General features: G+C 47.4%; 1 protein-coding gene across 1 annotated transcript in view; it reads left to right on the top strand.

Moving 5' to 3' along the window:
• Positions 1-482: 482 nt before the first annotated feature.
• The window catches only part of LOC135400847 (CUB and sushi domain-containing protein 3-like), a 49,500-nt gene continuing 32,461 nt past the window's right edge, over positions 483-17,521 (top strand). The window contains exons 1-2 of the mRNA XM_064632785.1: positions 483-658; positions 13,016-14,637. Of these exons, the coding sequence (XP_064488855.1) occupies positions 13,093-14,637 (1,545 nt within the window). The 5' untranslated portion in view covers positions 483-658; positions 13,016-13,092. The remainder of the gene's footprint in view (positions 659-13,015; positions 14,638-17,521) is intronic.

Here is a 17,521-nt window from a genome sequence, read left to right as displayed (position 1 = left end):
TTTGCACTCCTGGTACACCTACCCTGTCGCCATGATTCGCTCTCTGCGAACGCTCTCATTTATTATCCAAACTCGTCACACTTCCCAGTGAAGTGAATGCGGAGCTCCATTCTACTCAATGAAAATGCAAGCGATGTTTGCCGTGCCGTCATATGACGTGCTTCAAGTGCTCGTCCTCAAGGCCAAACTCTCTACTATGAAAGCCGACAGAGCTCTGATACGCGATCGACGCGGCGATCGACGCGATTGATAACAGGGCCAGCGCTGTGTGAGACAGGAAAAGCTTTCACTCCTTTCTATGTGACAGTGACATTCTCGCTTGTCTTTCAGTTCGCAGCATAAAAAAGTTCCACACAAGCCGTTCCGTACCACCATTTGTGAATTCCATGGAACACAGTTTCTGTTTTCGCCGCGCCACCTATCCCAGCCTCAACGCACCACTTGCTTGCAGAAGTCAGGCAGCTCCGCCAGGTGTCACGAGCAAGCGACTTTCCTTCCTCCTTCTCTTTCAACACCTCCTCTCTGTATCATTCGAGGGTGAAAATGACATGGTGCGCACAGTGCTCGTGCGAATATGTCAAAACATTACAGGCTTACCGACAAAACGCGAGCACGCCGCGTCAGCGAGGATCCTGAGGAAACGCATTGAGCGTGCAGCGTGAGTGCCACCCTTTCTTACTCGCTAGCGTACGCCTGGGGAAAATGCCAATGGACGTAATGTGGCGAAAGCTGTACCACCACTTGCCGATTGAGGAACCATTGCCGTGGGCGTGTGTATGCGCGCACGCTAGCTGTGGTCTTGTTTTCGGCAGATCGCGCGATGCGTTCACATGATGGTTAGCCTTTTTACCTTTCGTGTGTAAGCGTGCCTACCGCACGAGTTTCGGTATTGAGGCGAAGGGGTGTTGGGTCTTTGACATTATTGTGTCCCACTTTGATGTTGTATAACTACATTCTGTCTTCAGAAAAATGTCAAAATCGTTTTCTTAATCGATTTCTTGCTTTGTTTGTTGCACCTGTGAGCTGCTAGAACCATTGCTGCTTCGTATGAGTAGGTTAAGTCTTGGTATGGGCCCCCAACACGCAATGAGCGATATGCAGATAGAATATGTCTTTGGAACGTACCGAACTCATTCTGTGGAGTGGGCTGTATGCATGACAGTGACACATGAACACGTTTCTTTTTCCTTCTTTTTTTAACAATAAGTGCAATGACTACAGTGGACACGTTACCTCCGCTGACATTTTGGCTACCAATGAAATAGCGTATATCTGCTGAATAATTTTCCTTTGGCACAGTATGCATCAGATCCCTTGAACACACTAGGTCACGCCTATAAGGTCACTTAGTCCAAGTAATCGAGAAATCAACATTTCGCGATCAGAGATATATTGGAGCCACGTGCAAATAAAAGGTGCAGGTGAAACCATTTTGATGATACGCGCGCGTCAACAATCTTGGCCTTGATCATTTTCCAGCACTGCCTCAAAGCGTTCAAAACACCTTGGAAACATACTGCAGAGCATTCCGAGGAACATCTGCGCGTAACATCACAGAATGTACGCAGAGCGGGAAACGCTGTCACGTAAATTCAAGGTCCTAAGCCCTTCTTTCGCTTGACCATGTGCTGGCAATTGTAACCACAAGCGCCCAGGAGGGATTTTCGTGGGCGAACGACGCTTTCAGGATATAGTCAATCTCGGTAATAGCGGCATTTTCTTTCGGACATGTGGAAATCATCGGAGAGAGGTCGTTTGCGTTTCCTGAGGGAGAGCGTCCCCTCGTTTGCTGCTGCCCGGGTGGTCGATGAACAACGCGGGAAGACATGGAGGACTCGCCGGTCAGCTGCTGTATACCTGCTGCTCGCCTTTCGCTGCCGCACGCGAACGGGTTTCGGCTGGCTGTTGCGATTGACCTACACGGTCGCGGAAAATTCGCTGTCGGAGACTTCCTTTGACTTGGCTCACGTCTTTTCCGGAAACTAATTCGTGGAAAATGAACTCAAGAACGGATTATTATTATTATTATTCCGGAAACTAACGCATTCGTGAAAATTCCCTGTCCACTGTTATTGTTCTCAACGGAATTTTATTCCATGCGTGATACGTGCCCGGTCTCTTCTGCTGTGAGGATATTAGGGGCTTGGAAGGTATACAAAGCTAGGGTCACCAGCTGTGCTGTCTGAGGGTTTCCCTGGGTTTTCCGGCAGTCTTTCCAGACGAGTGTCTGCACAGCTCCCCCTGAAGTCGCCCCAAGACGCACAGTAACCCCCTCTGTCCCCCACTCCTCCTTGCTGTCCGCGTCTGCACATCGCTCATAGGCAAGGTTGCTTCGCGGGGCTAACACGGAATTTAAAAAAAGAGGTAAGGATTGTGGGATGCGCAAATTTTTTGTATTCATCTTTTGGACGTAGAATTAACATAGCTCCGATCGTTCCATCACCATAGCTTCCATCTTCCACCTTCATAGCTCCATCGTCCGAACGTGTGGATGACACTTAAGAAATTTCATGTAACGTTTTGGTGTCGGGGTAAATTATTAATATGGTGTAATTTTACCAATTAATAAAAATAGAATGAACTAATTGCGTTAGATTGAAAGTCGCCAAAGTAAATTTTACGTTCAAAGTTTCGCCAATTTCTCCAGCAGAGCGAGTCCCATTTACTTTTATTTATTTATTTATTTATTGTTTCATTATTCCAATTTATGACCATTTCCCTCAAAATGGGGTCTGTCAGAAACGACTATATCGCGACAACCGCAGTTGTGTAAACGATGGAACTTGTAAGCGGCCACTCTGAGCTCGTTCTGTAGAAATGCAGATTACGCGAGTGTTTCTTTTGGTTCCCGAAACTGCTTTTATCTCGTGGCAGACATAATGTAAACGTAAATTTGCAGCTTCTAAAAATGAGTTCGCGACATTAAAATTTTATGTAAAGGAAGTATTGAAGAAGTCGAAATCTACTTGCGCCCACTTGCGGAGCCTGATGTAAGAATATTTTTCAGCGACTCAACTTTTATTTGAGGCATCGTTTCGCAAGGCCAAATTAATCTTGTATCAGGCAGTGTACATGGAGAGGGCAATGGTTATTCTTTTCTCTCTTTCTTTCTCTCTGAGGGACACAAAGTGCAAACTGCGTTTTCCTTTCTTCGTTCTTTTTTCTGGTAGTCTCCACAATTGCACATACCGATATAACTCAGTGTATTTGCAGATTAGTTGTATTTTGTGTTTATTTCGATCAGACGACTGAAAAAACGATTTTTTTTTTTTTTTCACAACTATAGTTGCCTTGCTTGCCTTGAAGATACGGGATATTGCGACGCGTCTTTAGAGCACAGCTTCCGACACTATATAGTGTGAAAGAAACTATAACTTCAAAGCCTTATAACTTCGTAGATCTATAGCCTTTATAGCATTTGCCAATAAAATATTGGCAGTTTTTGTTTTCGCGATATTTGGCATTTTACGTGTGTTTTACTTATACCGCGTGGGTCGAGTTCAACCTTTATCTCATTTCTACATTTTGAACTGTAACTGTCGGGAATTGACGAGTCCCTGTGCCTTGTGACAGTATTCACTGTGGGTACGCCTAACAAAAGTCAAAACAGGCATCAGATAATCTGGATACAAACTGTAATAAAATCGGAAACGGAATCTACAGAATATAAACCTCGCTAAGCGAAGGTTTTTGCATAGAATTTGCATTCTGATCAGCCCCTGCAAAAGATAATGCCCACGAAGTTGTTCTTCTCTGACGTTCCGTCCTTTCCCTTACTGCCAAGAAAAAAAAATTCCCACCTTAGTTCGGTAACACCCATGTACACGAACCCTCTCAACTGCCGTTGAAGTCAATGGCAGTTGAACCGCCCAAGGGTCCTTCAGCTAAATGGCGGTTCGCTGCGATTATACGGTTGTTTCCGTGCATTCCCACTCATGTGTTTTGTGTGTCACTCTTGTTTGTCTGCTATCACAACGAGGTACACTTTTCGGACTACCGTGTACCACCACCCAATTGCAGTTGGAGCCGAATTACACTGGTTCAAAGGCAGTCAAATGGGCCCGTGTAACGGGAAGAACGCGGCACACGAAAGTTGTTTCGTACTTGAGAAGGTTCCTGTAAACTCTTCCTCGATTGTATCGACGATAAAGAGATCATGAAGTATAGCGACAATCTACGTCGGCTAAGCAGTGCACTGCTGTCTGTTGATGGTGTACACGCGCGGACTTATCAAACGGGCTTATCGGACGAGGAGAAAAACGTGAATAGGAAAAATGGAAAACTACCTGAGGCCGACGGTTGCCCCGAGGAAAGTCGAAGACCAGCTGGTTTCCGTACGAAAGGTGCGTGCCCAGTGGCCTTGTGTTAAATAGAAACCGGGTGGTCGTTATCCATCTCTCCTCTGGCGGCAGGTGGTTCTGTGCTCATTGCGGGGTTTTGGAACACGCAGAAAAATAATATTCAGATAACACACGTTGCACCTTGTACTCACTGTACGATTGTTGACCGTCTTTACCCGCATGACGTCAATGTGATCGCGACGAGGTAGCATTGAAGGCCAATGCGTCGGGAAACTGTTTTTTTTTTTTTTTTTTAATCCCGGTTGTCGCGACGACCGTCACCCAGTGAGAACAAAGCAAGACAGACGAATTTTCTTTTCTATGACGGTCGTGCCTTACGGACTGTGGCTATTTCGCAACTTACACGTTGCGAAATTCTTACACGATTCCTGGTACTCTAATTGCGGGATGACCACCAACCCACCAACGCTCTGCCCTCAAAGCTCTCTTCACCTTTCTGGATACCATAGGACTTCGATCCTTCTTGTGAAGGGGCTCATTTGATTCCCCGCATCACCACCAGCAATGGGGTAAAGTACCGCCCCTGGCGATGAAACTCCCCACTCATCATCTCATAATAAAGTTGTTGTTTGACCATTCGATTTGCGCCAAAGGTTTGTAAATCTTGCACCGTTTGCTTATAACGAAAGGCGTAGGCAGGAGGGTTTATCGCTTTGCCGTCGCCATCGAAGAATCTTCGTGGCGACCGGCCTTTGGCGTAGAAGGCAACATAAACCTGACTTTGGGGTTAAAGTGGGGCTCAGAATCGCGACGAAGGCGCTGTGGTATATCTGTAGCGTTTCAACCGTCAGGAACGTCTCTATGAATTATATCCCTCCAAAACTGCGGAGATCTTATTCAGGTGGCTTTATTACGAAGCGGGCGCGCCGCCTCTGTTCAGAAGTCAGAGGTCTGTGAAAGCAAGGCGATGGGCTCGTCTTCGAAAAACCCAGGGAAAACCTCAGACAGCACAGCCGGTGATAGGATTCGAACCCGTGTCACCTCCCAGTCTCTGCGTGGGGGGACGGTATACTGCCTAAGTAGTTGCGGCAAGAAATCTCGCCCTAGACAGAAGCGACGAGTATATTCTTTTGTTTTGCTCAAAACGCAAGATAGAATGCAGACTCCAGGCAGACGCAGAACGTCACAGGAAAAAACCACCGCCGCACGAATATCCCCGCCGCATTTCGCTTTCTGTTTGCTATTGTCATCAAAAACTAATTAATTGTTCGCGCAAGATGAACACGTAAGCCGTATTAGATTTCTTTGTTGTGTTTGATTTGTTTGTTTGTTTTTGTTTCTTCGTTTGTTTTGTTTTGGTGGGGCCGGTACGACGTTCGCCTTATTTTTATGTCCATTTAACACAAGACGATGAACAAATAAACGTATATCGCTTATGTTTTGTTTGTTCGTCCCCGCAGCCTACGTCACGTTTACGCCTCCTCTCTTGCATAATTCTTTTATGCTGGGCCGCTCTTTGTCCACCAAGGACGGACTGATCCGAAAAACGTTACACCGCCAAAGACTAATGCCAAGCAATGCTCCGTCCTTTAATGAGATCAATATTGGGAGCGCTGGAAGTATCATTACGAAGCGCATGTAAACGATGTTCAAAGACAGCCCGAATGCTTCAGAAATGTGAAGTTCAAAGCTCGAGACTTTGACCTTTTTAAAGGGCATTATTCGTTCAGGTCTAATGACACTACGGGCTTATCGTAATGAACCAAGGAATTAAAGAAGCCATGTGCCGTGGTGAGTGCATAATTGAACACGTGCGTCGTTTGGGAGATTAGAAGTGTCTGCTTTGTTTTTTTTTTTTTTTTTAGTGAGTTCCTGTTTCGCGTGTCTGATAATATTGTTCTCTCGAACCAAGCTATGTCAGTATAGCAAGCGCGTGCGCTCGCTCTCCTCTTTAACGGAACCTAGAGTCACTAAATACGCTACGCTAAATGAGCCTATAGCTTATTCTAGCCTAGCTACGTTCACATAATCCCCTCCACACTCTAACAAAGCAGCCATTCACTCCCGCCGTAAAAACCCGTACGGACCTTTCTTCCCTCCGGGCTGTTGACCCACAATTCGCATGAACCTTTAAACACGTCACACCTAACCCTTTAAATACCATGCCAATGATGAGGACGGTGCCCAGAAGAAGAACAGTCTCTGTTCGAAATATCGGCGGCTTCTGTCCTGAGGCAACTCCCTTCCTATAGCTTATTCAGTTACCCTAACAGGACCCTCTTGATGAAACATTTCGTGCTGCTGCTGTGCTGTAGAGCAACGGTCAACTCTGATTTATACGTTTCCCTGTCGGTACACTTGTTTTTTTTTTGTTTTTTTTCCTGTTCTATGTCTGTACATAGGTTTGGTTTTTATTGCGACAACGAAAACCATGATGTGCACGTGCACACTGTGCAAACTCTTGTCCTCTGTTCTGAAATGTCCGAATTGCTCATATCAGACACGGCCAGGTATACATATGAGTACCTGTAGCCAAATTACAGGCAAAACAAAACGATGAGAGGTGAAGTCGCCCTATACCTTTGGGGTTTGCTTAATCACATTACACGTCATAACTTTGTGATATTCCAAGCAGAGATTCCCCAGAGAGCGCAGTTCGTTAATCTGCATGCGTACTGTATAAACCGTAGAGTACAGTTGAGTGCGAGCACAATGCTGTGCCCGTACTCGAGTGCAGGGTTTGGATCGCGGAGCTAGCTCTTCATTAGTATTAATTTTATTTGTTATTAAGGCGACAGCTTGGTAAGACCCACCAACGTTGACAGCCGTGTAGGTCAGTCCGTAACAGTTGTGGAGAGAGAAGCAGGGGCGGATCCAGGGTAGTTCTGAGTGCGGGGTCCAGCCTACATACCCCACCTAGCATCATTGAACAGTGTGTGACGGAAGAAATTGAAGAGGGGTCAAGGAGGGGAACCCGAGACAGGGATGAAGAGACGACACAACAAATTCTCAAATTCTTCATCCCTGTCTCGAGTTCCCCTCCTTGATCATGCACCAACTTATCAGCGCTTTGTCTCTTCTATTGAAGAGTGGCTCAGGACATCAGGACCCCCCCCCCCCCCATGATTTAAACGCATTCGGCAGAAGGTACGAAGATGCAGCCAATTTTTATTTGTGCGCCGCGACACGAAGCACTGCTATGGCCCGAGCCATCCCTTATGTGGATGAACTTTTGTGGCATCCTGTAGCTCGGGGTGAAACAGAACGGCAGAGCCAAGCTTATATCCGACTTCCGTTTCTCCGTTGACATAAGCGACGACCGTGAAGGACGCTGACGCTAATCGATTCCTCCGGCGTTTGCTTGTATCTTTCTCAAGGTGCAGCAGTGGTCACAAGTGTATGCGGACGATTTACTTAGCGGTAGTACTTATATTGTGTGCATTATGCAGCGGAGCAACACGTAGGATCTAATTATTTGTCCATATTCCTCCACATGGATAAACGAGAAATTGTTTATGTTGTATATCTTCCAAATCACCATTGACCACCTTCACTCAGGCGCACCGCGCATGCGCGCCTCTCCTGTGTTGCCCTATAACACACTTTGGTTGAAAACAAACCGGCCATTTTGGCTTGGTCGCTGCATAGAACTCTCGTGAGACCTATAAACCGAGCAGGCGAAGAGGGACATCTCAAAAGCTCGGCCGCCGTGATAGATGCGGGAACCCCTTGGGGACCCCTGCCTTGGGACCGGTATTTTCAACAAGCTCCGTACGCCGTTCTCACTAGGCAGGGTAGGGGAATGCAAACGGAGTGCACGACAGGCGCTGCCCTCGTGTACACTACAAGAGATCACAGCTATAGCTACAAGCTGCTCGAAGACAACTGTATAGACTACAGTAGAATGTTTACACGGTACAATAACCTAGGGGAATGTCGGCACAGTTCCCCCTCAAGTCGGTCCAGTGCGCATACTAACCCCTCCTGTCCTCCACTCCTTTAGGCTGTCCTCACTCCATCTGTCCACGTCTGTACGCCGCTCATAGCCACGGTTGGTTCGCGGTGCTGACACGGAGTTAAAAGAAAAAGTAACCTAGGGATAGAAAGCAACACAAGCATTCCTGATGATAGCAGACAAAGACATTCACACCCCACACATGTATCCAGGAGTAAAAACGCGACTTGGATTGGATTGGATACCGGGAATGCCGAAGCGACGTGGCGTTCATAGGCCGTAGCCTATCATGGCGGCTCTCAGACTTAGAAATGCTTTGCTCTCACCAATTTCCTTCTCTCCCACCTTTACTTCTAGCCTCTCCCCTTATGATTTCTATGTTTGCTGCAGTGGAGTGACGCCCCCTCGGTGCGCTGAACCAGGGTGTTGCTTTACTGCAATCAATCCAAAGTGCCATCAGCGTAGCCTCTCTGAGACAACGGAGGCAAAAAATGGGCGCCATTGAGCGCTGCACGCACCATAATTCGTCCTTGATTGATTATCAAACCGAGGCTGTCTCCATCGACTGCATAGTCGTCGTAAGCTACGCGACCATCCTATATATAGTTTTTTGTTTCATCGACGAGAGCAAGCCTGCCGTGTATCTTACGTAATGGTGTATCGACAATATTGGGAACAGAAAAGGATATCGACAAATTGGCCCCATATGTCTTCGTATTTGTGTGGAGCAAAAATTGCTTTCTTTGGTTTGCGAGTAATTGAGCGTGACGCGTGCGTGAAGAGGTCGTTTTATTTTTCGCGCTTCCGCTCTGTGTGGAGCGGGAACCTAAAACGCTTTTGTTTTCATTGTTCTTTCAAAAACTGTCATCGAATACTAAAACCCTTCAAATTCTCGACCCAAATTAACCAAAAATCTTTTGCGAATTGGTCACCTGGTACATATTCACGACCACTAAATTTCGCAAAATCTGGATGCAAAAGCTGGCGGCTCGATTGTATCGCTTTGTGATACGCGGAAGAGTGCCCTCACCATATTCAAAGAGTGCCCTCACCATATTCAAAAGAGTGCCCTTACCATATTCAAAAGAGTGCCCTTACCATATTCAAAAGAGTGCCCTTACCATATTCAAAAGAGTGTCCTTACCATATTCAAAAGGGTGCCCTTACCATATTCAAAAGGGTGCCCTTACCATATTCAAAAGGGTGCCCTTACCATATTCAAAAGGGTGCCCTTACCATATTCAAAAGGGTGCCCTTACCATATTCAAAAGGGTGCCCTTACCATATTCAAAAGGGTGCCCTTACCATATTCAAAAGAGTGCCCTTACCATATTCAAAAGAGTGTCCATGCCGTATTCAAAGAGTGTCCATTGTTGAAATATATCGCCATGTTGCGCCTCCCGAGGTACGCGAGCAGACATCTTCCCGAGCCGGAATCCTTCCACTCCCAAATAAAAAAGGGAAACGAGGACGACTTCCCGGAATCCTTCAAGGCGGCAACCTCATTCCCAACCTACGGGTTGTCTCTGTATGTACAATCATGTAAATGTATACACGTCGTCCCTCTCTCTCAACCGACCTCTGCCTCGATTTCGTCTACCGTGTGGGGATCCGGCCACCTACCTCCTCAGCGGCTCGCAACACCATGCCGTATTCAAAGGGTGCCCATGCCGTATTCAAAGGGTGCCCATGCCGTATTCAAAGGGTGCCCATGCCAGATTCAAAGGGTGCCCATGCCAGATTCAAGGAGGGTCCTTACTATATTCAAGGAGTGCCCATATGCAAAGAATACCATTCCATACGCTCAGGTCCGGCAGAGCAGTACAAATTCATACTAATAGACTCCTGCGAAAATAAATTTCGCGATTGCAGAATTGTTTTTGAAGCGTCAGTGCACGCTAGAAATTTTTGCGTGCCCTTGAAATTCGCAACCATTAGCGGCTCGCGAACAACGAGAGCTTTTTCTACTCCGTCATTAAAATGCTAATGCACGGCGGTGTGATCGGGAAAAACCGTTTACCAAGTATACCCACGGGCTATATTTGAAAAGGCACTGAGCTGGTTGTCATGCAAAACTGTTCGCGCCTTAATGTGCCTGCTTCGGACGTCATAGCGTATGTTCTATTTTTTCATAATACAAACTTCACGCGCTTATATGTGCATACCCCAAGGGCACTATGGGCATTACATGTGGGGTAACACTATAGGGAATATGCAACAGCGCATAAAATGCACGCGATGCAAACAAAAAGTCACAGTTGAACCGCTAGGAATAATCAATGGAAAACCAACAGAGCGAAACCAACAGGCAAAAGAAAAACAATGGAATGATCAAACTGAAAATCAACGTGCACAACACATCATACGCAATTAGATTAACTTTTTTTTTTTCTCATCAAACCACACCGACCAACAATGATATTACAAAGTGATCACGGAGTGCGTTCCCTTATGCCTTACTGACTCGAAGCGGAACGCAAACAGTGCTCCTGCCGTATCCACCTTGACTTCTCCCATAATCTCCTTTCACGACTATTTCCTCGTTCGCAACGAGCAGACTCTGAACCCATATTTCGTACCGCGGCGCTTGCGCTGTATGTAATGACCTCTGCCATTTACGGCTTTTGTCTCGCTATAACGGCGCATAGTGAAGTTGCGACACCACTTCCTTCGACACTCAAACCGAGGAAATCGTTTGTCCGCGGTGATTCGAGGTTGACATACGCACGCCCGTTCAAATATCCTCCGCAAGCGTGTAAGTCACATCGGGCGCTCGCCTTTTTCCTGCCACTGTCACTTCACTCAGTGGAAAAGTCGGAACGGAAACGGTGTTGAGACATTCCGCAGCACAAACTTGAAGGTGCGTAGCCGTGTTGAGTTCGTTAATCACTCGTTATTCATTTGTGATATCTAAAATGACAATGTGCTGCTCCGTATTGTTATGCGTTGAGCACGGCGATGAATGGGACCTGTAGCTTTGGTGTTAATCTGCGACGAAATGGCCGCTGCCGCGGTTGGTACAACCGTTTCTGGCCGTACCTACGTTGTACCCAGGCTATATACCGTAGTCACGTAAATTGCAGGGGCAGATCGAATAATTAAAGGCGCAGATGATTTATATGCTCAATATCCTGAGCCCTTAGTACTCTTCGTCACAATTTTCGTCGCAATTGCACTCATAGTATTCTGGGAAATTAACATTGAAAATTTCTGGCAACACTGTGTCGAAGTGGTCACCTACTGCGCATTGCTCGTCATGTACGGCGGCAAAACTACACTGCGTGCGAACAACACTGGGTCTAAAACAAAGGAAGCTGGCTACGTGTAGGCTACGTAGCCGTTAGGAGCAGCAAGTCAGTCGGGAACATAGATCACTGTTGCATGACAGATTCGGGAATTTTTTCCGCTAGACGTCGCCCCGAGCTGTTTTACATTAGGGTTACATTTACATTAGGTACTCAAAACGTATATGTTCGAGTCCCTCCACCGGCACTCGCTGACTTTTCGTTAATTGGCATCTTTCAGTTGTGCACGTTAATCATTCCGAAATACAGAGCCAACAGTGTATATCTGGTAAATTATAACTTTCGTCTGGCACATATACTGCACCTGCCACTGTACAGCGAATGGGGGTGGGGCTGTTACATTCTTGAAGGTCGCTGTTCATATATGCATATGTATTCGGGCCGTTAAGAATCACACCTGGCCTCTGTAACATCGCACATTACAGCAGCGAAGGGACGAATTAATAGGCGAAGAGTGTCCTGCCACGTCCTTTTTTTACGCGCCTTTCCCTCGCAACCATGATAATGCTGATGCCTCGTATAACGTCCTGTTTGACGCAAGAGTTATTCCGTTTGCCCGTCTGACGTGTTCGTCAGTTATCGAAGTTATCGAGTAAGCATTCTGTGGTTGAGTGCAACATTAGAACATGGTTGCTGAGCGTGTTCTTCCAGTATTCGTACCGCCTTTACTGCAACATGCATACTATACCCGTTCGTCTTGCAACTTCGCTCTAAGAAAAAAAATGGAGTAAATTGAGGCGCGTTACACCTTCTAGTCCCCCATAGTTGTGTTCAACTTAAGAAGGAAAAGAAATCTAGTCCGTCATCTCTCAAAATATCACTGCGTCGCGGATAGGATAGTTGGACACAGAGAGGTCACCTTCCCTCCTTGCGCCAGGTAATGTAATCCATCATACTCACTGTGCTTCCGTATTGGCCGTTAAGACTGGCCGCATGGCACTATACGCTGCGGCAGAAAGTGTGCTCCCCTACTGATGGCGCATGGTGGCGCTGCAGTACTCCTGGCGCGCTATTGCTTCTCCTTATCTCCAACGGCGTATGTAGTTGACAGACTAGATTTCTGTTCCTTCTTAAGTTGAACACGACTATAGATTGCACTTACTCCCCGTTTTACTCCGCTTACTCTGAAATTTGCTCTCCACCACTGCAAATGGTCCACAAACTTCCGTGCGTTTAGTCCTAAGGGAGACTAATTGTTGTGACGATGCATCTAGTCCCAAAAGGGATTAAAATACCTCTGTATGTTTTTCTTGTTGTATAGCACAAACAGTTTATTGCACTTGTTACGAACGCTATATTACATGTTTTTCTTGCACTTGTGTGACTAGATAGGGCTACCGACGCGAGCCATTCAGACGTGAGGATCTGCACGCGGTCTTATACGATACCCTTTGCCACTGCTATCCTAAATACGTCTCATGCGTCCCTTTCAATTACGACATTGTTTCTCGCAGGCAACGTCACCACCTTTACAACATCATGAAGACACACTATTTGTAAGCCTCCACCGCTGTACCAACGCCACTGCCGTATGTACAGCATGAAGCACAGAACACTCGAGATCCGTCACCTGTGGCCCGTCCTCTGCTGTTTGACAGCACTGTGCAGTGCAGTGACATCATCGCCTTCTTGTCACGAGACTCTCAATGGTGCCGAGAAGGGCATTGTTCGTCCACCTCAGTTTCCATCCAGTACAGCAGTCGTCAATTGCTCTTGGGTGCTGCGGGCAGCCCCGGGCTTTAAGCTCCTTGTCCGCGTAGACATTGTCGAATTTGCACCGTCGAGTCAGCGCACGTCATCTCTCGCACTGACTGTCGACAGTGAAGTGTATGAGATCGGACGTAACTGCGTCACATGCCTGTCTGAGCTCGTTGCTGGCGAAGTGATCCGAATCCATTTCATGTCCAGCCTCGTTCCTTCCACTAAAACTGAGACTGAGCTCGGCAGTGAGCACAGCCAACCCTACACGGGATCGTTTCAAATCCGGTACAAGTCGTTCAATCCTAATTACTGCGAGCGACCGCGAAGCCCGAACAACGGGTACGTGTTTGGAAAAGACTGGAAAGTGGGCAGCGAGATAACCTACCATTGCAATCCTCCGTATGACCTGGTAGGAGACGACAGGGCTCAGTGTACAGTGCCGGCACAAGTACTTGTGCCAGAGTGGAGCCAGTTTCCTCCAAGATGCATTCTCAATGATTGCCGTCCTGGTAGAGGTACCACAAAGAGGCTGGCCGGTGCAGGTGCCATCGCCAGTCCTGGGTACATGGAGAGGAGACTTCCAGCAGGAAGAAAGTGTGAGTGGGAGATCAAATCTGAGCCTGGGCATCAAATTAAGGTAGCTTTTACCCAACTGAAGCTTCCGGAGCGTGCACCAAACGATTCGCCTCACCTGTACTTGTTTGATGGGGACGTCAACACTCCGTTGGCCAACCTAAGCGGAGTCGAAATCGGAAACGAAGAGCAATCTCTGAACATGACGACAGTTTCAAATCGTCTCATTGTGGTGCTGCTGACAGGGGGTAAAGTTGAGGAAAACGCTGTTATGTACATGGAGTACGCTGCCCATCCCGGTACGTGTCCTGATCCTGGTCATCCACAGAACGGGAAACTGATCGCCTATAACATGTTAGTTGGGTCGACCGTGGCTTTCCGATGCGACCCTGGTTTCGTGTTAACGGGGGAGCCTAGGGCGGAGTGTCTTCCGACGGGTATTTGGAGTGCATCGGTGCCAACGTGCGTCCCTACGGGGGCTGCAGAGCTGGAGCACCAGGACGTAAGCGTTGACCTGCATGCAGAGCACGGCAAGGATGACGACCTCAGAACTGCGTTTCCGGGAGAACACCGAGGATTTACGCCGCCTCCAACAACTCCCATTGTTCCTGTCGTATCATCCAGTGTTGCTCCAACGAAAACACCAATGTCCAAGGCAAAGACAGTGCCCGCGCCGAAGATACCGACGAAGTCGTCAACGGTAAAGCCTGTGACAGCACCTCACGCAAGCCACCCGGATGACGACCTCCTCGATCCAATATTCCACGTGTCAGGAGGAAAGCCCAGCGTCAAAGAGGATCATGTGAGTAACCTTTACCTGGGCTTTGATAGGTGCTACTATAGATGCATGAATGCTTAAAAATGTCGAGTACTTATGCTGACTGATGAGCATCCATCTGTCACGAAAAGTGCGACGTCTTTAGGGATAGCTTTGCGATACAAGTTCTCTTGGTACCTTCCAATGGTCGATCCCCTCAGTCTTGTGTCTGTGTCCAGAGGGCGAACTACATACTGAACCACGTACCTCACCTTGTATCAGCAGCGTGATAAATCACGCTTCCCGTCCAGCCAGTCAGCCCAGAATTAAACCGATGTAGGCGTGCAGCCCTGTCGCCTGGTATAGCGTTTCGAGTAACCTGAAAAATTTGAGTGGGGACTTATTCGACACCAAGCGCTCGTATCATCTAGCGACGGCAATAAAGAATGTTAGTAGACCGTTGATAAAGTAACCATGAAGTTACCGTACGAGGACCAATCGAAGCGTGCATGACTCGGAATCTTATTCCTTGATTGGGTGCAGTAGATGCGGTGCTTCGGAAGCCACGTTATCGACGGCCTCCTTTGAATGTGGCGAGCGTTGAGCACGCCGTCATAGAATGTGAGCTATATGAGAAACGAAGATCGGATACTTCGTGGTCAGTTGAATAGTACAAGCTGAAAGCATAGAACCATTGCATTGAACCATTGGACAATGCTGAAGATACAGGAACGAGGAGGAGTAGAGGTCCGTAGAAAAGGAAAAAATATGGAGTCTTATGCAAAGCGCGCTATAAGCTACAACTTGTGTCGTGAGCAGGGTTGACATCTTGGAGACGATGTTATTTATTTATTCGTGCCTTTTGTCCTTGCGATGTATCGTAAAATGTAAATGTGGTGTTTATACCAGTTCCATGAAGCTCTCCGTCATTAGTGTAGTGTGTTGGCGATTTCAGCATCTTGTTAGTTGTCTTTTAGTTCTCTGTTATGGAGATAAGAACCACGTGATGGTGGTTGGCTGGTCGTGCTATTCCATTATCGAGCGACAAGGCTGCCGAAATGGTGATTGCTCCTCCAGGCCCGACTATACTCGTCTGGGACAAAACCCGGGGAATCGCACAGACAGCGAAGCCGTTGTTCCAGGATTCGAGCCCTGATCACCTCCCTAGTCCCAGTCTGGACGCGGGGAGGTGGGGGTTATCTGAGGCAGCCAACCACTTAACCAATCTTAGCCACGCCCGAAAGAACCATTTTTGTCGGCCCAGGACGCATACTAACCCCCCTGTCCCCCACTCCTTCCTGCTGTCCTCTCTTCATCTGTCCACGTCTGTACGCCGCTCATAGCCACAGTTGCTTCGCGGTGCTAACACGGAATAGAAAAAAAAAACAATTTTTATTCTTTCCGCCTTGTTGGGAAGAGCTTTTACTTGAAAGAGAGTGAGAGGACCTTCTTGCCTTGGTCTTCCTTCCTTGTCTACTTCATCCTCACACTCTCCTCCTCCTCGGCTTGTGTCAGTGGGGTTAAACTTTTGTTTACGTCCTCTTTTACGCTCCCCAGCCACGAGCTAAGATTTATGGCACTTCTCAAGCCATTTGCGTCCGTACAAGCCTCGGTGGGCTTTGAAAAAGGCTGCCGCACCATTTGGCGTGTCGCTGTTGCCGGATGAATGCTACGGCGTCGGGCGGAGCACTTTGCGGCGTTTTGCGACTTGCCGTTGCCGACAAAACCGCTGCCTTCCTGCGTGAGTGCGTATATAGGGCCGTCTGATAAAAATTATCCGTGCGTCTTTTTGCGCACTGCACGTTGTGCTTCTTTTCAGGTGTTAGGCTCACTGTAAGCGGAACATGCCCCTTCACAGATCTCTGTGACAGACTCCAGACAGGTCCGTTTTCTTTCAGGGTGGGAAAAGGGCTTGGGAGGAATGTTTTATCGGGAGGACCTCGATATTCCCGGTTTCGAAATCCCCGATCTTGAAATTCACCCTCTCTCAACAAGGAAACTCAAGGAGAATGTTCGATTGCTTCGTAAGATGGTACGCCGTATTTAAAAGCACGACATCACTATTTAACCACTCAAATTCACGGGTTATCGATGTCTGTCCAAGTCGTTTTAGCGAACGAAAGCCACATTTTAGCAGCCGTTAGGCTTAGCAGGGCCGACATGACAGGGCGGCGCGTTGGTTAGTTTATTATTTGGTTAGTCCAAGTTCTGTATTTGCATTCCTATTATGTCCAGGTTAGTGTTAGCCGTTGGAAGTTTCCTGCGCGCGACCGCTCATTTTACAGTCAAATAACATTTCTTTATAGTAGTTTATTTTGCAATGGGTGATTTCATTTCGATCACTAATTTTCGAGGTACAACCGTTTTCTCGGGTTGATGCCGTGCAAGCTGTATGGATTTCTTAAAAGGGTCCTGTATTTGTGTTATGTCCCAATCAGCACAATTAACTGGAAGTGCGAGTGCATAGGAGTTGACATGTATATCGGGGTTGTTTCCTTCTGGGAAGCGCTGTGAAATGAAGCATATAGGCACAGATACGGCAACTGTATATAGTCACCTCCACGTACTTAAACTTTCAGTATATTTTCCTGCTGGGGGTGGCTGCTTCCTGTTACATTTTGTTTTCTATCAAACTTCTCTCCCAACAGATGGGCACGCACGCAACGCTACGATGGCGCTGTGTGGGTTTTTGAACATATGGGATTTTAAACGGTGGATTCTTGACGGTGGCAATTCGGGATATACCCCCGTTTTTCCGTGGTCCCTGTGTTTCCTCAGACTCAAGGATATACGTTGCGTGCTCCCAGTTCACACCAGCGTGCTTGCATCCTCTAACTATCTAGAAACGTGTTCGACACAATCCAGGGCCTCTTGCCAAGAAGGTGCACCGCTCTTCTTCTGCTCCAGTTTTCTTCCGGGTATATTGTTA

This window comes from Ornithodoros turicata, chromosome 7 (genome assembly GCF_037126465.1).
Source record: "Ornithodoros turicata isolate Travis chromosome 7, ASM3712646v1, whole genome shotgun sequence".
Taxonomy (NCBI): domain Eukaryota; kingdom Metazoa; phylum Arthropoda; class Arachnida; order Ixodida; family Argasidae; genus Ornithodoros; species Ornithodoros turicata.
This window is presented reverse-complemented; position numbering and strand designations above follow the sequence as displayed.